At 42.3% G+C, this 23,337-nt stretch overlaps 1 protein-coding gene across 5 annotated transcripts; it reads right to left on the bottom strand.

Moving 5' to 3' along the window:
• Nucleotides 1-2,336: 2,336 nt before the first annotated feature.
• LOC112285072 (auxin transport protein BIG) lies at nucleotides 2,337-22,896 on the bottom strand. 5 transcript variants are annotated; one of them, XM_024525587.3, is made up of 18 exons: nucleotides 22,314-22,896; nucleotides 21,847-22,016; nucleotides 21,068-21,248; nucleotides 14,556-20,773; nucleotides 13,777-14,400; nucleotides 13,336-13,516; nucleotides 12,922-13,165; nucleotides 10,878-12,595; nucleotides 8,764-10,751; nucleotides 7,639-8,507; nucleotides 7,161-7,374; nucleotides 6,664-6,936; nucleotides 6,244-6,372; nucleotides 5,947-6,090; nucleotides 5,062-5,671; nucleotides 4,279-4,655; nucleotides 3,631-4,134; nucleotides 2,337-3,443 (listed from the first exon to the last, which is right to left on the bottom strand). In XM_024525587.3, the coding sequence occupies exons 1-18, from the start codon at nucleotides 22,546-22,548 to the stop codon at nucleotides 2,556-2,558; spliced, it is 15,567 nt and encodes a 5,188-aa protein (XP_024381355.1). In that variant the 5' UTR covers nucleotides 22,549-22,896; the 3' UTR covers nucleotides 2,337-2,555. The 5 variants fall into 5 exon arrangements, with proteins under 5 accessions (XP_024381355.1, XP_024381356.1, XP_024381357.1 ...); XM_024525588.3 differs by having other exon boundaries at nucleotides 5,062-5,668; XM_024525589.3 differs by having other exon boundaries at nucleotides 5,953-6,090.
• Between the last annotated feature and the right edge of the window lie 441 nt (nucleotides 22,897-23,337).

Here is a 23,337-nt window from a genome sequence, read left to right as displayed (position 1 = left end):
TTTTGGTCCAACTTGTAATTTAAACTATTCTATTATTAGATCCATAGTGCTCATTTTTATTCATAAAATTACTCATATTTGTGACTCTTTCTATTACATTGTCTACTTTGATACCATGTTGTGGATACTAAGTAATAACTGAGTGATAATTCAACAAAACACTATTATGTCACCATGGATCTAAAGAAATGTAAAACAACGTTGGTGCTTAGTGACTCTACTTTTTTTTTACCATAAAAGCTTGTAATCTTTATTGTAGAAAATTGGAGAGTTCATCTCTCTTATATAAAAGTTACCAATATTTAAAATAGATACTTAGTATTATGTTGTAATACAACCATTAGGTGAAAGAAAAAATAAAATATTATATTATAGAAGAGCTTAAATGAAAATATTTTAGTAAAATATCTTGGAATATAGATAATAGACAAAGAAGTAATAAAAATTAATAAATATTAAGATTGCCTTCTTGTAAAAGAAGCTTTTGCTTACTTTGTAAGGCCATATATATATATATATATATATATATATAGATTAAGAAAATAAATCATATAGGTATCTTAAGAAAATAGTTAAAAATAGGTTTTAATAAAAATAATCCCAAAATACTAAAAATTGATATCCAAAAAAGACTTATTGTGAACATTGATCAAAATCAGATCCTAGGGCACAAAACCATACACCTGTATTGATTTTATGATTCTTTAGTTGATCAAAAAATAGAATTTGAGAAAAAAAAAAAGTGAATTTTTTTGAAAGTTGGTTTCATATGATTTGGAGATATATTGAGTTTTTTAGGACTTTTCAAAGTGAAAAATATATTTAGTAGGTTTAATTTTGAAAAATAAAAAGAGACTTATAATTTTGAGTATTATGTACGTATCATAGCACATGTATAGGTGAAATTTTGAGATTTTGTTATTGTGCTTGTTTTCAATATGATTGAAATATTTGACGTCAATCAAATGGTTAGATTGAAAGATATGAGAGTTTTTGTGAAGTATGGTCTCAATTATTTGAAATTTAGGATTAGTGAAGGTTTTTATTATTCTGAAAAATTTGCTAGATTAATTAAAAGAAAATTTTGTGAGATCAAATTGAACATAGAAATCTAGATACTAAAATATTTTTGAACAATTTAGCAAAGAAAATTTACTGCTAAGATATAAACATTTACGTTCGAAAAAGAAGGTGGCCAACATCCAAGAGGTTTAGAAGCTTTTCTTTTGAATGGTGAATTTGATTTTTTTTCAAATTTTGTGTATTTATTAATTGCTTATGGATTGAAATGTGAGTGAAATTTGAGTTGAGATCAATAGTTTGATTAGTATTTATTGAGGTTTAAAATAGCTATAGGAATTTACTAGGATTTATTTGAATTTTCTTAGATTTAATTAGAATTTTATTAAGATTTGATTAGGATTGGTTAAGGATTTATTAGAATTTGATTAGAATTGATTTAAGATTACATTAAGATTTGGTTAGGATTTAGGATTTATTTAGGATTTAATTAAGGTTGATTTAAAGTTACATTAGGATTTAATTAGGATTGATTTGGAATTTTATTAGAATTTGGTTAGGATTGGTTCAAGGTTAGTTTAGGATTTGGTTAGGATTGATTTAGGATTTCATTATAGTTTAATTAGGATTGATTTAGAATTTTATTATAGTTTGATTATGGTTGATTTAGGGTTTGTTTAAGATTTGGTAAGGATTTAGGATTTGATTAGGATCGGTTCAGGATTTTACTAGGGTTCTTTTAAGGTTTCTATATTTAATATTTTTTAAGGAATTTTTAATATTTATTTTAAAATGCAACTGGGTGGGCGCTGCTGTTGAGGAATTTTTTTTGAGTGACGTGCAAGCAGCCACCTCCTGTTGCAGTGCTGCCTGTCGCAATTGCGCAAGCAAAAGAGGCGACCCAACTGGAAGACACTGCTCAGATGCTGCGTTGATTCTTATTTGACCATCTTCAATCAGCTACCACAGCAGAGTGCTTTCTCTATTGAATGCCAATGTCCCAACCTCTCCTTCCTGAATTCTCTGCTCCGTCATGCACTTCTGACGCTCCCCATTTAAGTACAAATAGAATAGGATGAAAGTCCAAAGGGAGTGTATTCAATGCAATTGGACATTAACAGAATGGAAAGCATCTAAGCCACTACAGAATGAGAAGTCATCAACATCAGTACTGTTCTGTGAGAATTTAAAACACATCACTGATAAACTTTTAACAATCAGCGTCATATTTAAGCACGAGAGTCATGAAACCGAAATTGCAAGTAATTTTAGTAAAGACAGAAAGATCAAAAAGAGGACGTAGCATGAATAAGATATACAAAAGACAGTGAGTTCAATTATAATCAACCCGAGCATATGTTACAAACAAGGAGTTCTATAATCATGGATTTACCCTACATGCTCAATAACATAAAAACGAACAAGCCATCCTACCCTGGCCTAGAAATAGTGAGGACCAGGTAATAAGGAGGCACTATATACACCAGATAGGATGCTTTTAAAAAATTGATAATTGAAAAAGGGTGAGCGTGTCGTTATCTTCCAGAAATTGCATCCCTTACAAAATCGTCACAGCTTGTGCAACCTCCCGTTAAAGCGTCGGACAAAGCACCCATAATATCAAATGCTTCCTGCACATCGCCCGCGCCATGCATTTCTTCAAGCCACTCCAAAATTTCCTTAGAAAAACCAAGCATCGCACCCACGTCCCGAGTTCTCTCTTTCATAGTCACCTCCCAAGGCTCGACCCCTATCTGGCTAGCTGTTGCTTCTTTAGTATTTTCAGCTGTATGTACCTCCGATTCTTGGGCTTTTATAGAGCCACTTTTAAAAAGGTGCTGCAACTGATCTACTAAACCCACATACACAAGCATGGGGTGAGCTATAATGAAAAGTTGTTCAGTACTCAACGCCCCATTCTTACTAGCGTCCTGTTGACTAGAATTCGGGGTCTTGAGTTCTACGGAAGGTGACTGAAGAGGTGAGGAATCAAGCGCAGTTAAGGGAGAAGGAAGAGGTGGGGCAGGAAGTAGAGATCGCCCTTGCTTGAACATCACGTAAGCATGGGCCAAACCACGCCGAATAAACGTTCGACGAAATCGCTGCCACTCGTCGATGGATTGCACTAACAGAGACTGCACCATCATGAACTGAACATTTTCTTCTGAATTTGATCCTCGCTGGGGTGTGGTAGGAGTGCCGGGTTTCAAATCTGACCCCCCCTCTACAGACTCGGATGATGAAGTAGGCGACAAGTATGTCGCCAAAGATTTGGCCTGGATACGGCGTTGGCCGGCACCTCCTTGGTCCAGTAAGTGCCGTGCCATCTGGATCATGAAAGGCAACAAACGGGAGTTGCTCTCTCGTCCCCCACCCTTGCAGTCCACACTGAAGGACATGTTGGTTGCAAATCGACCCAGCATCTGATTTAAAACCAAAAAGCTTCTAATTAAATGGTGAAATATTTACACAAAAAGTCACCACGTATCTTGAACAGTCAAAATGATTCGGGTTTATAATCCTCACAAGAAATTTTCGGCATAAACTTCACTCACTACAAACAACATCTTTACACAGAAAAGTATCTGAAAGGACCTGTGTAAAGCTTACCATGACAATATCGAAAATGAGCAGCCGTAGGCGACTCCCATCTGCACGGCCCAGAGAGTTGAGGCTGTCCCAATATTGATCTACGCATCGAGCGTACTGGGCAAGAAGTACAGAAGGGCCCCTCAGAGGAAAAATGTTATTGCAAAGAGTCTCACTATTGCGCAATGTTGCGCCTTCCCACTCTTTTTTAGGATTTTTCAAGGATGCATCTGCTCGTTTAGCTTCTTGGTGGCACTGAAAGTGTATAACGTTGAAGTGGCTCACGGTTGTGTATATCCACTCACTGCGTTTATGACTGCTCACACCCATTCCTACATTCACACGCTTGCTGTAGCAGTATGTTCCAAGCATATCTGTTGGACGCAACAGGTAACCCTCCCTGCAAACCATACACGCCAACCCTGCTTCTTCCTCCTCCACCTCGTCCATACCTTCAATATGCGGTTTTGATACCACTATGCGCTCACCACCGTCAAGCCGTATCTCACGCCGCATGCCCAAATCCTGTGAGATGAAGAGTATTAGAAACGTACATATTGATTGTAGTTGGTGTTGTAACATACTGACAAAAAGATTCAACAGTCCAAGAGAAACACTCTTCAACAAAATCAAACACAACGACAAAAACAGTATAGAACTGTGACACACCTCGAGCAGCTCTTGTCGTCGTCGTAGAGCACGTCGTCTCATCTCATCACGAGTAGAATTGCGAAGTTGCACAATTTTCTCTGATAGAAATCCTTCGTTGATTCCTTCTTTATCGGCAAGCGTATCCATCAGATTTTCAGCTCGAGCACCTATTTCGTTCTCCCCTGGAACTCCTTCAAGTCCATGCAGAAGAGGTAAAATCCCTTCGTTATCTAAATATTGTTGAGTTACCAAGTGGCCTCTGGAGAGGCCCCGCAACATTGATAAAATTATAGGAACGGACGGCATTTCCAAAGCCTGCACCCATTCTGGTGTCGCTTTCTGATCCAAGCCTTTTTCTTGAACTGGGAAGGCCCTCTTCAAATACTGGATAGCAGCTGATCGCCACAAACATGCAGTCATGGTAATAAGAGATGTATACCGTTTAAGACTACCAATATAAGGAAACATAACATTCATTGCAGGATAACAGCGACTGAACATCCAACAGAAAGCTACCAGGTCTCTAAGAACATCACTAGTTTCATCAGTTTCACACAATCAACAGAGTCTAGATTTCAAGTATGCAAACTTAAAGAAAAAAAATGTTTGACATGAGCATTCCACACGTCCAAAGCTTAATGAAGGAAATCTCAATTACAGAATAAGAATCTAGGGTGTGGTTGTGATCTTATGCGCTAAAACAGAAATGCTACTGTAAGGAAGAGAATTTAAGACCCAAAACAGCATGCATGAAGTGTGAGAGTCAAAATTAGAGTACAAAAATGAGAAACGGACTTGTACCTGAAATGATTCCTTTCTCAAAAACGAGGCTCTTGAGCCTTTCCCCATTGCTATTACGCTTGATAGATTCTGTAACCCGCACGAAATTTGCGAGTGCACGCTGATGCTCAGTTGCCTTCTGCATGACACGATCGTTCTTGGTATTCTCACAGTACAATTTCTGCAAACTATCGAAACTATCCCAATCCATAAGAGACGGTAAAAAGTGGTTCACCAGAACCTCCATGGCAGTCTGCTCTCCATAAGTGAGGAAAGGGAGAATACGAGCAACTGTGTCATTATTCCGCTGTTGCTTAGCTCCCGAGGAGTGAGTTAAACGATCCAAAAACATTTCTACGGCGGCTGCAGCTTGGCCTCCCGTATTTAACTCAACACTCACGTCACTTTCATTAGCCTCAGACACTAAACTCTCAATTATAAGCAAGAGACCTTCAGCTGGTTCGACTGCATCTGTTGAAAACGCTCGCCGGGCTGTCTCTAAAAGGACAGCTAACGCTCCAAAATGAAGAAGAGCCTGCCGGTTGGCCCGAAGCTTGCAGCAATACATAAGCAGCTTCAGCACCAGTGTAAGCTCCTCTTGGCCAGATTTGATTCCAGCGTTACTTAGCTGCTGCAGGGGCCGAATAGAACATATATGAGTACCAGAAAAAGCTTCATTTAAAACCTCGTTTGCTTTGTCATTCTAAATGTCTTAAAAATACACCCTCACTTACAGGCAGAAACATAATTTAATAGACTGAGTTGCTCCTTCGGCAACAAAAAACCACCGCTAAAGTCCATAAAATTGATGAGATAAAGGCTAATTGGGAACCAAGGAAAAAAAAGCTGAATTCACAATTTGTTTACATGAAGAGGACATCCATGAACTTGCAACTGGAAAAGTACCTGAACCTTATTGACTACGATCTCTAGACCTCCACATTCCTGCATCACTCCAGCAATCGCGAACTCAACTTCTGGATCTTGAACTTCTTCACGGTCATCCTCTAGTTCTTTGATCATTGGCTCTATTGCTTCTCCGTCCAATCCCTGCGCATAAGACTTCCTGACATCAAAAAAGTTGCAAACTAGGCCTGTAACCGACCTCAGAAATTAAATGGCAAACCTTCTAAAACAACGACATCTATTACTACTCTTTAGACGGTAAGAGAAGCGTAGAATGATAGGTTGGAGCCAACAAACCTGCAACCGATAAGTAACAGTCATCGGTGGACATTCTCTTCCTGGAGTTGTAGTTGTGCTCTGCAAGCTCGAGACAGCAGCAGAGCTCGCTGCTTGACTGTGAGCCTTTTTCCACACCTGCTCATATACCTGTCCATGGGCAACTTCACAATCAAGACAAGAGACCAAACCAGTTTTCCGATCAAATAGATGGCATGAAATAAGAAACTTTCAGGTTTATTAGCAAAACATGATCTGCTTGAAAGGCTTGGTTGGAGAGAGAGTACCACTAAAGGGCAGTACCGTATGCACGTACAGTAAAGAACCGTTCACAGACTAACATTCAATATTAAAGTACACCAAACATGAATCTCATTCTGCGAGACTTGAAAAGTATAGATCAACAGTCAATACAATGGCAGACAACACAGAACAAAGTACCTGTGCAACACTCAAATCCAGAGCAATGATCCTCCCAGCTACCAAAAGCTCCATACCATAATCATCCTCTATAAGCCCAAGAAGTTCCAGTTGCCGACAGATTTTGTTTTTCACATCACGCATTAGAGGTCCAATCTCTAGACTGGAATACGGGTTTTTAGTCATAGAGCCTCGAATAAATTCCTCCTGAGTGTGTGCCTTATTGAGGACCATCATGTAAGCTGGTTCAGGTTTTGTAGGACAGATAATATTACACAGCTGCTCCAAAATAAACTGCAGACGAAATAATTGAATTAGTTTTCATACATTTGCATCATCCACAAAACAAAATTGTCAAATTGAAGTTACAAACTGCATGAAGCACGGACGATGGTGTTATAAAACATAATCGTTCTACTTCAAAAGAAATTATATTTCCAAATCCAGCAGATTTGGATACATTTGGGACACAAAAAATCCAGTAAAACTCTAGTCTCTTCTCTTACAAGAGGTATTACCACTGGAGAGCGACCGTTCCTGTCCCGACTAAGGCCAGAGACACAGGCACGGATAAAATGACGTTTGTTCTCGTAGCTTTCTTGAAGTAGACTGTCCAACAGCTCCCGCATGAGCCGCTCACAGTCACCAATAAGCTTGGTCTTCTGCACTACTAATCCTTTAACTGCTAACAATGCCTCCAATATTCGAGCAAGCAACTGCTCCTTCATGAACCTGTTATTATTCAAGCGGAAAAAGCGAATCAAGTTAATATAGCTCATTAAATGAGCAATACACAAGTCTTACCTACAAGATAATTCACGTACTTTATGTTATTGCAAAAGGAAACCGCAACTGAGAGCAGCATACATGCAGACAATTCCTTGCAAGTACTACAACATACAAGAAGTAAATTATTTCCAAGGATATTTAGATGAGAAAAGAAGGCAAATGTAAAAGGTATGCAATAAAGTCTAGGACACCAGAAAATAGTATTACTTTATTCTGATGTTAGGCAGCTGTAGAAACTTGCTGAGAAGTTCAATGAGTTTGTGAAGAATGTATCCCTGCGAAATATCTGTATGTGAGCTCCTTTCTTGAGCCTCAATTCTGCTAACTTCGTCAGAAATTAAAGCGCTGGTAGTGTGCAGGAAACCACGGACAGTAAGGTACAGGCGGGAATCTTCAGGTTCCACCATCTTGAATAGGAGCTCAAAGTAATCAGCTGCACTCTCACCAGCAGCACATGTTGCTGGTAACAGGTTCATAAGCAAGTTCAGAAACCGTGATCGTCGTACTGGGCTCTGGGCACATAAAACTTCAATAAGTCTACACATTTCCAAGCGCAAGGCTTGAGAACATGCACTAAGAACGATCTCTTGCACCCAAGAGCTCTCTTCAAAGGCTGCCAACTCATCTATGACGGACACTCGGCACGCTTTCCGTCGCCACATTAGTGAATATTTCAGTGCAAGATAGTCTCCATGCTTCGAGTCTTTACGAGGCTTCCGGCGTACAACACTTTCAGGGGCCTGAGAGATCATAGATTGTCTCCTACTAAAGTCAAGGTATGTTGCACCATTTCTCCACTCAGCGTAATTTACTAGAGATATGTCGTGATCTTCTAAATCCTGGTTTGACTTCTTTTCCATAAGACCAGATGGATTGAGCTTTTTAGTCCCATTGGTTCCAGAATGTCCTAATTTAGCAGACTCCTCTGTTGAGCGTGTTCGAGAGACTGATAAAACAGCTGTGACAGTGTCATGTCCTGGGCTGCTTTCTAGCCTGGGTGGTGTGCATGCTTGAACTACAACACGCAAGCAGGGAAGGATGATATGGTCTGCTATCATTGGATGGTGTGCTCCAACCTGTAAAAAAATAATCGATTCAGGGCTAAAAGTACAGATTCCAGCACAAGACTGTATACATCCAGATTCTACCTACAAATTGCTGGCGAAACGACGCGACAGTGATAATTACATGGATTAGAAATCATCAGATGAATAGAAACTTAATGAATACCTATCAAACTATAGTAAATGAGACATCCTCAAGGTTAAAACAACACTTTGTATTCACCTTCACCAACTGTGATCAACTCCAATGATTTCATTTCAAACCCACCTGAATGGACCGAAATAAAATCTGAAAGACAATCCGCAAACGCGCTTCCCAAAATTCATCAGTCAAAGAGCATGTCTCAGACAGCAACTGCAGTTCATCTCGAACACATGAAGAAATGTCCATAGAGCGGTGATGGTCCACGCAGTACAACGTTTTCTCTTTAATTAACTGGTTGAGCTCCTGAAGTGCCGCAGAGTTACCTTCAGAGAAGGCACAAAGAGCTGCTCGCGCCTGAATACGGGCTGCTTTGGGACCTTGATGAATGTTGTTTTCAAAAAGCTCCCTGACGATTCCAGCACTAACCAACTGTTCCCGAATGTTAGATTGCTTAGAAAGAACTTGTAACCACTCAAGGCATTGACCAACGAATGTGTTAGCACATCCGAAGCATTTATTAGTAGGACGTGGGGCCATAAGATCTGGCGAAGAATTAGATAACCTCTTCCGTTCCAAATAAGTCATCAATACACGGCGTAGGCCCTGCAAAGTCTGCACACTCTTGCTCACAGAATCAAACGCCATTTTGCACTTTTCAGCATACAATACCCCAAGAATGGCAACCTTTCTGCTTATCTTATAGGAGGATGGCCCAGGCAAAGACACTAACATTTGCTGTACAGACTCCTTCTGTTGAGAATCCGTCTCGGTCTCTCCAATGCTCGAAACAAGCTTTAGCAAGGGCTTCTTGAAACCAAGTAGTTGTTGATACTTCCTGTGAGCGTTCTCTGATTCTGATTCAATAGCTGCCAATCCCTTTTTCATATCCTCATCATTCTCCATATGATCGAATGTGAAGCTGGGTTTCGCCATAAAATTGAACTCAAATCGTCCATACTTGCTGTACCCGCATTCATTACAAAGAAAGGAATCCAAATTTTCGTAGTTGATGTTGCGGCATTGTCGGCATTGATAAGCATTTTCGTGGCAATTCCCACAGATGCCATGCTTATCAGTAACATGGCGACTGCACCTAGGGCATTGAAGTGATTCCAACGATGCTGCTTGAATATTTTCATAAAATGTGTCAAGTTCAATCATTAAATTGCAGGCTATAATAGGAATCAAAAATTCCACTTTCAACTCAGTCTGGTTAAATGCAAGATGGCAGCTCCGAGCCCGCTTCCACAATGACCAATTGTTTTTGAGCTCTGAAAGATCAGCAACAGCCCGGTTGTTGTAATAAAGATTCAATGTCTTTATCGACTTTGAACGACGTGCATCATGTACGTTCATCATCACACTCTGTATAGTGTGACTACCAACACACTTGACCAATATTCTGTTATCTGTAAACTTGGTTTCCGCCTTAAGACTATCCAACTTCATGCGCGTGTGCGGCACTTCTGGACTGCTGCATGCCAAACAAGGCTCACTCTCCAAATAATATCCATCGAACTCCACAAGGCTTGTTAGAGTATTATATATACGAGAATTTGGATGGTTGGCAAGAAGTTCATTTTGTGCACATAAAGCTCCAAATATGTGCTTCACCACATCTCCAGTCAAGCAGCTTCGAACTGCACTTGCTTCCTCTGAATTAGACTTTGAATCATGATGTGGATCTCCTTTCGCAAGAAGCCAAGTAAATAAATCCGTGTATTCCACAATATTGTGTCCATAGGATGGCAACACAGGAATTTTTTCCAGCAAACATTTCAGTAAAAGAACTCGAAAGGACTGCTTTCCGTAATTCCATGTGCCATGCAGCACAGCCTTGGCTTCGAACCGAACGGACGTAGAATTCCACTCCAATAAGAACATATCGATGAAGTTTTTCAAGACCTTCCCTTCTTCCAGAGAAAACTGCTCAACTGCCATGTCCATGTCCATATGAATGTTATCATGTCCACTCGTATCATCACCACTACTCCGCTTCTTCTTCTTCCCCTCTAATGTGGATGTTCCAGCCTGAGTTAGGGCAGGCACATTGCAACTGCTAACCTCAGCTTGTTCAGAGGATAACTTTCCCGAACCTCCTCCTTCCTTGCCTGTACGATGAGTGGAACATATTTTAAAATTATGCAGATGCAATAGACTACCATAATTTTTCAGCAAAAGGTGAACGAGAGAAAGAACTGAGCAAAAAGATTAAAGTGAAGCTTTAAAAACAGCACCTGTATAAAATACGAGCATCAAAAGCTTCAAGGTTTGCACCACCGACTCCTCTCCAAACGAAAATACGCCCTTCAGGAGAAACTGAACCACATCAATATGCCTAGAACAATGCTTCTGCCAGTTCCACGGTCTCGCTTGCGCAACTTCAACAATAATGGACAAGCATTTCACCAACTTCACGCTCATTTCATAAGGTAAAGGTGTTTGAAATCCATCTGTCTTCTGGGAGAGCTTGTATAATCTCTTCACTTCTCGGCTGAGCTGCCATGCATCCTTAACACTGTAATAATGACTTTTGGTACCACATAAATGCAGTAGGAGTCTCCTCGCATACTTTCTAATGAAGGCAGTCTGTGGATTGTTAACATAGCTGCATAAAACTTCTTGCCACTCCTCAAGTTTCCAGTCTGGGCTACTTAGACTCCTACAGACTGGCTGGTCTTTGTCTCCCACCTTTTCAGGTTTCTCTGTGTGTACAAGGCTGTAAGTAAGCTTAAAGGCACTCTCCACCAGCAATCGGTGATAATCACCAAACAAATCCCCTCTGTGAACCTTGGCATATGAATCGGAGAAAAATGGAGTAAAGCTCCCTGACGCAAACTCCCGTCTTAATGTTAAAAGTGCCCCACAAGCCGCAGTGGTTGTGCTGGACGGGCATTCTTCAACACCTCTAGAAGAAGCCTTCAATAATTGCATCAACTGTAGAATAATATTGTGCAAATAATTGAGTAAAGGCTGCTGTCTCAAGGCTGCACAAGCCCTCACAGACTGAGAGCTTCCCTTAGATTCAAGTTGAGTTTCATGCGGGCGTGATGCAGGTGAAGTAAGACTTGAGCTTGTTGAGCTTGGTCTTGTTTGCTCGGAACCTGGTTGATGCCAATTGCGCAAAACAAACGTGAAAAACATGAAAACAAGAATGCGAACTTCTCCCAAGTTGGACCGAGATTTCACTTGCAAAGGTCTGCTAAGATCCAACTCCTGCAGCATCAGTTTGATAAACAGCTCCAAGTCTAAATCCCCTCCGTTGGACGATCTGTCAACCAGCGGACCTGATGGTGCAGAAGCTAATCTGTAAAACAACTGCATAACAGGTACTGCTTGTGCACCAGATGAGGAGTGCATCCAGCCCTTAATATCAGTAATGAGTTGTTGCAAAAGCAATGAATTCACAGCACTTTTTGATGCTGATATCTCCATGCTCTTCGGCTCCTCGACCAACACCGACTGAGTCACATCGCTGCTGTCATTAGGTACCATAAGCGGCACAGCACTTGCCTGTAGGCTGAGCTCAGTCGCCATCTGAAGCAAGCTCTCATCACTCATTTCATCTGTTGCGGAGAACTGCAACTCGTTCCCCTCTCCGCTATCCACGTCCATCTCAATGGCAATTGCCGACATGGAATGCTCCCTACTATGAGGAGGAGGCAGCTGGTCGGCATCCATTACCTCATAACAACTCTCACAAAGGTCGAAGTCAGGGCACACATTGCAGTGCCAGCGCCTTCTCAATATAGGAACAGTAGAACATCCATCACAACAATACTGCACAGAGGCAGTGCTGGCGTCCTCATCCATCGTACCTTGTCCGGCACCAGCATTATCACCCCCAACTTCTGGAGGTATTGATGGTGGCTTCTGATGTTCAGCTACATCATCCATAGCCAGCATGGTCTGTTTTGGGAGTGGTACCTGCAGTAACCTTGCTGACATAGCCAAGCTGTAATCACCAAGAACCAAAACTCACATTGTTAGTTCAGCAGCAATAGAGCGTCGACTGACTACAGAAGGAGGGAAAAAGTAGTCAAAGGAAAATCTCGCATCGTATATGGTGCATTTAAAATGAGCCTTACTGCAGTGCTTACTAGCCGAACGAGACATGTAAGTTCTCCTAATCATTGAAAAGGAAAGATCACTCGACTCGATAGATTTCGAGCCCTTTTCAATCCGTGAAGGAAAAAAAAAGAACAAAAAAATGAAAAACAAAAATAAACAAACAAACAAACAAACAAACAAACACGCAAGCCAAATGAAGCCGCGACAAACCTGCAAGATGTTCGCACAGGTTCATAAGGTGCAAAAAGTAATTTTCGAAGGAAGTATACTGCTGGAGCCACAGTTTTCTGAGGATTCCCATTGTCATGAACCTGCTGCAAGGAAAGACACTCTGCATATCCATATATGATATCCACCATGGGTATCACAAGATTATTGATAGATTGGGCATCGAGCTGCTCTCTTGTCAATATTTCCCAAAGAATCTTCTCGAGATCTTCTACAACTGATGCTCCTGATCGTGCAAGAAACGTATGAGAGTAAGAACATAAACAGAAACCCAAAGTCTGTTAAAAGTTTTCTTTTTTTCTTTTTTTCATACGTAACATTTCAAGCAACTAGAAGATCCTGGAACTCATCAAAAAAATAACTTAGAAATCAGAAGTTGCGTGAAGGTAGATATACCGTGCTGGGCCAGAAAACTGGCCAAATTAGTTTGACGATGTACTGCGATTTTACACACAGCACGCATTTGAACCGAAAACTCCTGAACTGCCCACGATGTAGCAGATCCTCCTACAGCTAATCTTGATAACAGAAGTGGACAGCTTCGAGTAACCGCAGATAATCGCATGTAATCCTTGGCCTGAAAATAGAGAGCAACATCCATCAGGATACGTTCATACTCTTTAAAACAATTTAAAATTACGTATTACGTGTCATTGTCTCTTTTCCAAAATCATCACATCATGACCAAAAAGTGATAAGTAAAAAAGTAATCAGCAGCTAAACAATGTACACTGTTTGGAATCTTCGGCACATGCATTTGATAAAATCCAGAATCTCTCGGATGAAAATATCAAAGAAAATGGCCGATGAAGTAGAACTGAATGTTGGATGAGAAACCTGATTATAAGCATCCTTCCCAGGATACAAAGCTCGGAGAACATGCCTAGCTGAAGACTGCAGCAGCGGTTGCCTGTCGTTTTCAAAAACAACATCTAGAACTGACATACAAAGTTTCCGACTTTCTTCATGTCTATTAGGTGCGAATTCTGCCTTGAACTGAACCCGACATGCCAAATAGTAACTCTGAAGGAGCAGCAAACTGTCTGATAACAATTGTTCCGTTGGAGATGCATTTTGCATCAATTTCTGTTTAGTTCTATTCGCGCTCGACTGGATTAAGGCAGATCCTACTTGTCCTGGGGATTCCAAGTCCAAGGCAGCCTCTAGCTTCTCCTTCCATCCAAATTCATCTTTAGAACGGCCGTAAATTTCCAGACTGTCTATTCTCGGTAGAGAAGATCCACCAAAAGCAGGCCCAATAACAAGAGTAAACTCTTCGTCAGCCAACAATGCCTCCGCGTTGGAGAATGGAATATCATACCAGCAACGAACACTTTCCTCCAGCCTGATGGACCTTTGAAAAACGCTAAGTTCTGAAGGGATATGACTTGCAGAGGTATTACCAACGTGCACCCGGCAACCCACCATGACAAGGTCGGGGTTGGAATTGAGTACGAGAATCTGCACGAGCGAGTGCGTCAAATGAGACACATAAGTCAAATAAGCAACAATGATGTAAAAGACACCTAAGGATGCTACCACAGGTTCATCATGATAATATAGATTGGAATACTTCTACCTTCCACATTCACAAAGCAACTGTAGTCTAGGAATACCTTAAACCCGGATGCATTGGGACCTTCTAAAAATCCGTCTTCAGTTTGCAAACATAACTTTACACCATCTGAATCATTATTTAGAAGAATGTCTCCACCCAACTTAACGTCTGCTGTAATGCACGTGGTTTTCTCAAAAAAATCCAGGGGAAACACAGGAGCAGCACCATCATGATTTGCTCGACTGTCCAAAAGAGCAGTTCCAAGCTTCTTCACTTGCTCAGGCTCCAAGCTTCCAGCCTGCTTCTGACTGTCAGTACCAAGTAGACCATTCCCGGTCGCCCGTGACACCGACACGTACGAGAACACTTGCAAGCTCCCGTCATCGTGAAGCAACAACACGCTGTTTCTTTCTTTGCTAATGGGGCAATACGACGCAACGCCATCAACCCGCGAGGACGATGAATTACCAATTGTTTTTAAAAGCTGGGAGAAAGTCTCACTCGCTCCTAGTTTTACAGCAACCGCTGTATTGGATCTTTGACTGGATAAGCACACAAATAAGCCATTACCTTCAAACAACTCCTTCCAATAATGCAATCCTGAAGCCCTAATTTTGCCATCTTGCTCTTCTACTACACTGGCCACCTCCGAAAGGCTAGTAAAACCAGAATTCATATGTGCAATTAAAGTAAGATTGTCACTGTAAGACAAGAAAAGCAAATTCAAGGCAGCAGAATAATGTAATGATATCCCCTTCAAGAGCTTATGGCCTCTAGGAATTTGAATGTTTTCAGTCAAAATACGGGCCCCCGCGTCACAGCCAGTAACTTGCTGTCTATATAAGATGCCTTGCTGAGAAAGGACAATAGCAATTAGCTGCCGTTGACCAGTAGAAACTAAACAAGCATCTGCAATGGAGTCCTCCAAAACCATAAAATAATGAGTTGGACTGAATTTGTCCTGGGAAAGGTCATATATCTTCACGAACTTATCGGTAACAACCATTAGTTCAACTTGCGAACCAGGGACCCAGGCAATTCGACGTATGTATGCATCTTGAAGAGCTAGCTCTACAGCCAAACGATCAGTTACTTCTCCACGAGGGTTGACGGTAAAAACCTGGCAATCGTCATAACCCGCAACTGCCAAGTAACTTTCGTTTGCAGTGTTGAATGAAAGCTGCACCACTTCAAAGCGTACTACATTCTTTGATAAAGGCTTGACTGTAGCCTTATCAACGGTAACAGGAAGTGCAGTTGGTTGACCAATAAGTTGTCCAACATCAAAAACGGTTACTTTATCTCCTTCTCCAGCCGCTAATCTGCCTCGGCTGCTGATTGACAACAGAGATTTCACAAGCAAGCCGCTGGCCAGATGAGACTTAAGTTCCCGTGCATTAGGATACTCTGTTTTAATTTTCATGTCCATCGACCCGCTCTTGTAAGCCCTCTTCAGATGAAGAAGATCAGTTTTAAGATTCAAATTTACGTCTTTGGACAAACATGGCTTCTGGTCATCGTTCCTTGTTGAGCTATGACCTAAATTTAGATCACCGAGCAACCGTTTGCACAAAGATAGAACCTGTTCTTCAACATCCAACTCCGAAAGCAAAGTCAAAAGACGTTTCTCTTCACCTTCCACAATTGAAACTTTGAAAGCAACTTCTCCGGCCACATGGGCCACTTCAATATCAGAATCACTGTCAGACAGAGGAAGCTGACTTGTGTGAGTACCAAGTGGCAAGAAGCTTTCAGTAGCGCTAGTTCCTGTTGACGGAATAGCGTTCGAAGACGAAACGTATTTCCTGGGTTTCAAGCAGAGGCAGGTGCTGCCTCTGACGCTTCCAGCCCCGCAATCACAAAAAAACCGGCTGAGACGAGAGTATACAACCTTGTGTCCCTTATGACAGACCCTGGCACAAACAGAGCAGCATCCCTTAGAGACAGTCAAGTCGCAGGTATAACAGAAGTACCAATGCTGCTCCATGAAATTGCTACCACTGGAAGTAAATGTGCAAACACTTGAGGCCAGCGCCCGTTCACTGTTACTGCCATTGTCATCATCATCACGGTCCAGACTTGCAATTTCACCATCCGAGGTTGCGTCGTCTTCATCTTCGTCTACTGACATTGCATCACAATCACCAGCTCCCGCGCCTGGCTCCTGAGAGGTTGGCGGCAGCTCTAAATTTTTATGATACACCGACTGTTTCATTTTTGCATTCGAACTTAAACCACTAAAGCTGTCATTATTTACTCCATGCTCAGCAAACAACTCCATCCTGTTGCCACCACAAATACTCAAGATAGAGTTCAGAAAGGAAACCATAGATTTCACCCCTTCCAAATGTGAGTCATTTACAGGCAACTTCCTGACAAGTTCCACCACGGTTCGCAGCAACCGCTTTAAAGACAAATCGCCTTGTGCCAGTTGAACAATCAATCCAAAATATGATTTAGCAGCCACTACATCCAAGGTCACAAAAGCCCTTTCTAGATTCATCAGCATCGCTGTTAGCAAATGAGAGTGGAGCCTATGTCCCTGCCCCTCGGGAGAAATAGGCACAAGGGATTGAACAAAACTAGAAATGAGATCCCTGACACCAGAAGGTGCTGTCCGCTTCACAGACTTGTCCTCATCGGCATCACTAATCCAGCCGAAAAACCGTTGCTCAAGCCACCCAGCTAAACTGACTGTATCCATTTGAAGAAGCTTTTGCTCCAGATCCATCTTAGACCTAAGGTCGTATCCAAGTAGGACAACAAGAAGTTGTAAAGACTTTACGTTCACACTTTCGATGGTACAGTTATCCAGAATATCTATAAGAAGTGAAATATCTCCCGAACCCACAAGACTTTTGCATTTGCGCAAAATCTTCACCTTTTTCCCCTCCACACATGCCGGTTGCAGTTTAGAGTAATAAAGTAGCAATGCCTCCAATCTGGAGGGATCGCTGTAAATATTGTTGTGAACATCAAGCACATGCAAAACAAGGGCCTCCCAAACTGTCTCGTCAACTTCGTCCCTCCTTTTGCAAAGAAGCTGTAAGAGCTTCTGTGCATGCTTTAGCTCATTCAAGTCAGAGTACAAGGCCTGCTCTTCTTTAAGAGGTATCAAAAGATCCAGTAAAACAGCGCACTTTGATTGCATGCTTCCAAAAGTACTGTCAATTTTCATTACCAAAAGTGTGTTCAACAGTCCATCCAAGACCTCTTCCTGCAGAACCTCTCCATCAAATACTCCATTACCATCCCGAGCATGAAGAAGTACTTGAAATGAGTCCAAGACCGCCACTATGCACATAATTGCCGACAGTAAGGCCGCGCTGCCGACCTTGGAAAATGATGGAAACCCATGATATAGAGCGGGAAGCATAATGGCTTCAAGACCCTTCAATTTCTCCATGTTGGGCCCCAGGGAAAGCGTCAGATGCTCGGATAACCATGCACTCTCTGCATCCCATTTGACCAACGAATGCAAAATCGTAACATTTACACCCATAGCTCCTAGAAGGCCCTCTTGCTTACTCCTTGACAATCCCCCTTGTAACAGTACATCAATAGAGAATATGGATGCCTTGCAGGATCGCAACTCTACCAGAATATGTGACACCGAGTCTCGCACCAGATTCACGTAACAATTCAGTAACACAGATAAGATTTGCAAGAGGTTCCGTGAATGATCATCCTTGGATAAAAAGTCCATTGTCTGTTTGATAAAAGCCGGTAGCTGGGTCTTTTTTAAAGACATATCCTCTAAGACATTCCTTTCTACCGTGACTGTCTCTCCAACTCGGAGTAATGACAGCAGCACAGTCAACGCAGACCCCTGCCTCAATAAATCCCAAGACAGAAGTTTAAACTGACCTTCACAGAGAAGAGTTCGCACAGCAGACAGGTTGCGTGTCAAAAACCCCGCCCATTGATGTGCAACAAGACTTGTATCACTAACACCTGGTCTAAGCAGAGTTTTCGTGAGGCTCAATAACAAATCCGACTTCACATAATCCACATTGAATTCCCCTGCTGCATCAGGCTTCAATGAAGGGCTTAAGCAGCATATTGTGCTCCAGCCCATCACATATACATGCCTTTCAACCACCAACTCTTCCACAATTTTGAAGGACCTGCCCTTCCACATACCCAAAATATCACTAATTACTTGGCAGATGTCGTTCATATCCAAATCAATATCTTGAAGCGCACTATTATTCAAAGATCCGTTTATATCAACAAGCTGCTGGATAAATATGTCGTCCATGACACGCTCTTCCTTGGATCCGTATTCCTTAAAAATATTGTGGGCAACAAGACCTGCCCATGACTGTTGAGGATGATCATCTCCTGATGCATTAGAGCTTGTATCTAAAAAATTGACCAGCAGCTTCCGACGCAAGTGCACCAACAGCCACTCTGGAAAGGAATCAAAATGCAGAACCAAGTACCGCAATGCCAACAACAATCTTGATACTAGCAGGGACCACATTAAAAATGGTCTGCCGGGAGATGGATGTCTCTCGGTATTCCTAAGAAGCTTTAAGGCAACCAATAAGTTCTGTAATATGATAGACCTTCCAGGACCATCTAATGAATGGAAGGCCATGAAGAGAAGCTCCATCTGGAAGAAGGAAGGCAGGGCCTTCTTGATATTCAATTCACCAGATCTGCCACTCAGGGCACTAAGAACATAATCCAGAAATGTCTTCCAAAAATCAAAAGCTAAGGGGTCGTTCTGGGTGGAAGTGCCTCTTCGAATCGACCGCTTAACAAGCAATTTTCCAAATAAACTGCAGCTCTTTGCAGACAGAGCACTGAAGGCATCTCCTCCTCTCAGTATCTGCGTGGCAAGATGCAACTCCAAAGCATCATTTAGAGCATGCCTAATCACAAGGGTGTTGAGCAAGTCAAAGGATCTCTCATGTAGTTGACCCAACAAGTCAGAGGCAATATCTTCAGAGTCCACCACATCGAAACCAAGTGCGTCGCTGTTCATTAGACTAGATTGGGATAGATAAATCTGCAGGAAAACATCCAGATTTTCCTTCGACAGCATCTTACAAGAGACATCGAACGTCGGTTGATGCCACTCGGAACAGAACAGACAATTTTTCAGAAAGCTTAATAACAAATTGGCTACTTGGAGAGGAGTACTGTGAAGGGCATCCAACTTCTTTCTTGAGGTACAGGTTGACGCAAACCCCTCTGAATTCATCAAATGTCGTCCAGATTCCGAAAAAAGATCTCCAAACAGCGCATCATCCTCACTTGCAACAGTAACAGATTCCGTTGATCCTACAGCAGATTCCTCTTCACTGCGCACAGATGAAGCAGTCCCCAAGATTGATCCCTCTTTAAGGCCTTGAGCGTGAAAGAAGGCCGTCAAAGCCACTAGATTGCCCAGCCAGTGGCCTTCATTTGGAAAAACAACCTGCAACTGCTCTTGTGGACTGAGCACCTGATTCAAGTCGAACTTCTTGTTGTAAATCTCACAACTAGGCAAATTTTGAGTAAACCTTTCAGTTTGACCCCGAGTAAGACCGACTGCAGGAGCTGTTGGTTGCAGGTGGAATATTCCATGTGCGTGAGCATGAATATCCTGAATAAGACCTAGAAAATGGCTAATTACATGTGAAGTGTGCGCCAACGATAGTTGTTGCTCAAAAAGCGGACCATGTTGCTTTAAACTAGTATCTAGAGTGTTCAGCATCGATGCCGCTACAAAACATTTGAAGTTTTGCAAGACGATCCTATCCGGGAAGATTACTTCTGAGAGCCGAAGTAAACTATCTAATAAAGAAGGAAGTGAGCTGCCTTGGTTGGAATCCAGCATTATCTCAGGCACAGAGCTACTCGATTCATAAATGTGTTGGAGGAAGACTAGCAGAGTTGAAGCAAATTCCACTAGCTTTGTGCCAACCTCCTCGTCCAAAAAACCTGCAACGTGCCCTCTGGAAAGATTCAACAAAAAGTTCGCTATACTAGAAACAAGAGCTATCCTGCCCTGCAATAACCTGTTTCCCTCATCCTTGGAAACTTTACCGCAACCCACTAGCGATGCTTGGCACACCTCTAACAAACGTGGAATACATCGGATCTGTTCAACAGCAAACTGACGCGCTGCAGCCACCATGCTACTCCCGCTCTTCAACACCATTTGCAAATGCTCACCCTGAGAACCTCTGCTCAGCTCATGAACAAATAGATCCTCGGTAGCCAACAATGAAAGTATAGTTTGTGACGGACCCGCCACCTTCGGGAGTCCAAAATGGCTCTCCTCTGCACAGAAGATGAAGAGAATGCGTACCTTGTTATGCATCATAATCGTTGGCAACAGCACACAAGGTTAACAACCAAATTTGAACACAAAGAATGACAGATAAACTGTATACAATACTGTGAACGTGCTCGAAGAATTACCCCACTGCAACTACCAGCCAATGCGGCATTTAGGTACCGCGATAGGCTTTTTCAAATCCCATATAATTATGAAACTCTAAGAATTAACACTTCAATTTTCAAACAACAGCATTAAATAATTCAACATGGAAGATTTGACACAAGAAGGCTTACCTCCAAAGGTTCGCCCCATCACGCCAGTTGAACTCTTTCCAGAGGAACTCGGAACAGGAGAATCAAAGAAAGGCACTTCAGCGGTAGCGTTATCCAGCGATTGCAATATATGCGAACTCCGCTCCCCTGCATTTCCTTCAATTATGGCGATCTCCAAGAGTTCGAGTAACCTGTGTTGCATCTGCAAGAATGATCTTAATTTTCACTCTTTAACCCTGGATACTATGGAAACGGATTAGGATACTGACCGTCAACAAAGACACAACCACAACCTGATCAAGATGGATGCACCATACAAAATAAATTTGTATAACAAAATTTCTCTTTCAATCTCCCATAATAATGGAAAAACACATCGTTCATATTCCAGCTACTTGACAGCCCTGTCAAAGGAAACAAAAATTCTGCGAAATCAACAAAAGTTCCATCGAGTAATTAAACTATCCAACGTTCCATATTGAAACCCTAAAATATAATGAAGGAAATCAGGTAAGCAGGGAATCATGAAATCAGTTATCGATTTGCCGCCATCGTAATAACTGCCTCGATGCGAACAAGCAAATCACAAAGGGGAAAACACTCAATAACAATTCGAAAGAAACAATAATACCACTGAATTCATTAAATGCTAGCGGATTTCCGAAACGGGGAGAGATGGGCAATGACAATTGAAAGGTTCTATTCACAAGTGACAACGACAACTAGGACAAACGGAACTCAAAGTTTCACAAAGAAAGAAAACGCCTACAAAAGGATCACACAGTGTGAAGTGTCCACACCTTGGGATACACACTAGCATCAGTTCTGGACAACTTGAAGGCATCCGTCTCCCCGGGGCCTGCACTATGACTGCCTTCACAGAGCTCCGACACAAAATACTCAAGCCCCTGCAAGCAGATTTGAACTGCAGATCTGTAGATCTGCTCCAAGATCGCTTTGTCTTCTCCATCTGCAATCACAGACAAAAATCTGACACGTCACACTCTATATCACTTCCTACAACCACGACGAGCTTCAGTGGACCAGAATCCAGAATGCCATCATACCACATCAACACCAATTCATCTAATTCAATTTCTTCTCGAATTAAGAAGCCTTCATATCCAATCAATTGAATCTGGAATAACCTAATTGACCAAAACCTGCTCCCGAGACAACAAAAAAAAAAAAAAAAAAAAAAAAAAAAAAAATCACATCCACAATTGCAACCGAGCTCTACACCATCAATCATCCCCTCACCACCAACCTGCGATCCAATCCCAAGAAGTGCACAGTACGGCCTCGACAATCGCCAAAGCAAAATCCACCTGCTGCTTATTCCACTGCCACAACCCCGCCCCCTGTACATCCACGTCCACCCCTCGCATCAGCAGGGCCTGAAGCTCAGCTAATCCTGCCTGCACCTCCGCATCCTTTACCCGCTCTTGAAACGAGCCCCCGGGCAGCTGCAACACCTCCACCAACTTCCGCAGCGTCCCCATCCCTCATGCCCGCCACTCCCCTCTACCTCACACTATCCACCACCACACTTTAGGAGATCGCCTCCCCCATCGAAACCAATGCTGCCCCGGCAAATCCACTACTCTCCACAACTCCAACCCCTCCGAACAACAACCAGACAGACAATCCAATACATGACACGAAGAGATGTCAGTTGCTACCCGGGTAGCCACACCTCTCGGACGGGACCAGAATCCCAGGATGCAGGCGATGCCTACAGCAGCAGATGCATCGGAAGCGGGCGATGGAGGAAGGACCTACAGGAGCTGTGTGAGAGGAGGATTCAAGGGCGAGTGGTGGTAACAGCGTTGGCTCATAAACTGGGAACGGCCATAGCCACCCACACCCGAGGCAGCCAGCTTCCACGTTATAACATGAGAAGCGAACCCTGTTGCCATGGTCTTCTGTAAACTTACCGCGGTGAATCGACTTGATCCAACTGCTGGCTCCAGGAAGTTTCCCCGTCCCAATCTCCCTACGACCGTTCTTCGCTGGAACAGTGCCGCCACCACCGCTGCACTTTGTCGCTCTCTCTCCATCTCTCTCTCAAGCTCTCTTTCTCTGTTTGTCTTGCCACGTCACTTGCCAGCGTGGCTGCATTGGTCAAGCGTATTACCGCACGAATCTACATCCTACTTTATTGGAACTAATTCTCTGAAAATTTACTTTGAGAAGAATCCAAACCCTTGGTTCCCAATGCAGAGTCCTTCTCTGTACGTCGGCCTCAAGTCTTGAATAATTGATTATTTTTTTCTTTATTTTGTACTCAG

Source organism: Physcomitrium patens, chromosome 7 (assembly GCF_059467195.1).
Source record: "Physcomitrium patens ecotype Gransden chromosome 7, ASM5946719v1, whole genome shotgun sequence".
Taxonomy (NCBI): Eukaryota; Viridiplantae; Streptophyta; class Bryopsida; order Funariales; family Funariaceae; genus Physcomitrium; species Physcomitrium patens.
The sequence above is the reverse complement of the archived record's forward strand: the minus strand, read 5'-3'. Positions and strand labels throughout refer to the sequence as shown.

Bases quoted from the DNA above. Each gene is read 5' to 3' on its own strand.
- LOC112285072 (XM_024525587.3), bottom strand. From the start codon at position 22,548: ATGGGGACGCTGCGGAAGTTGGTGGAGGTGTTGCAGCTGCCCGGGGGC. The intron at 13,166-13,335 runs GTATATCTACCT...TTGCACGATCAG, and splicing joins CAGTTTTCTGGCCCAGCACG to GAGCATCAGTTGTAGAAGAT. The intron at 5,672-5,946 runs GTACTTTTCCAG...CGGCCCCTGCAG, and splicing joins TCGTAGTCAATAAGGTTCAG to CAGCTAAGTAACGCTGGAAT.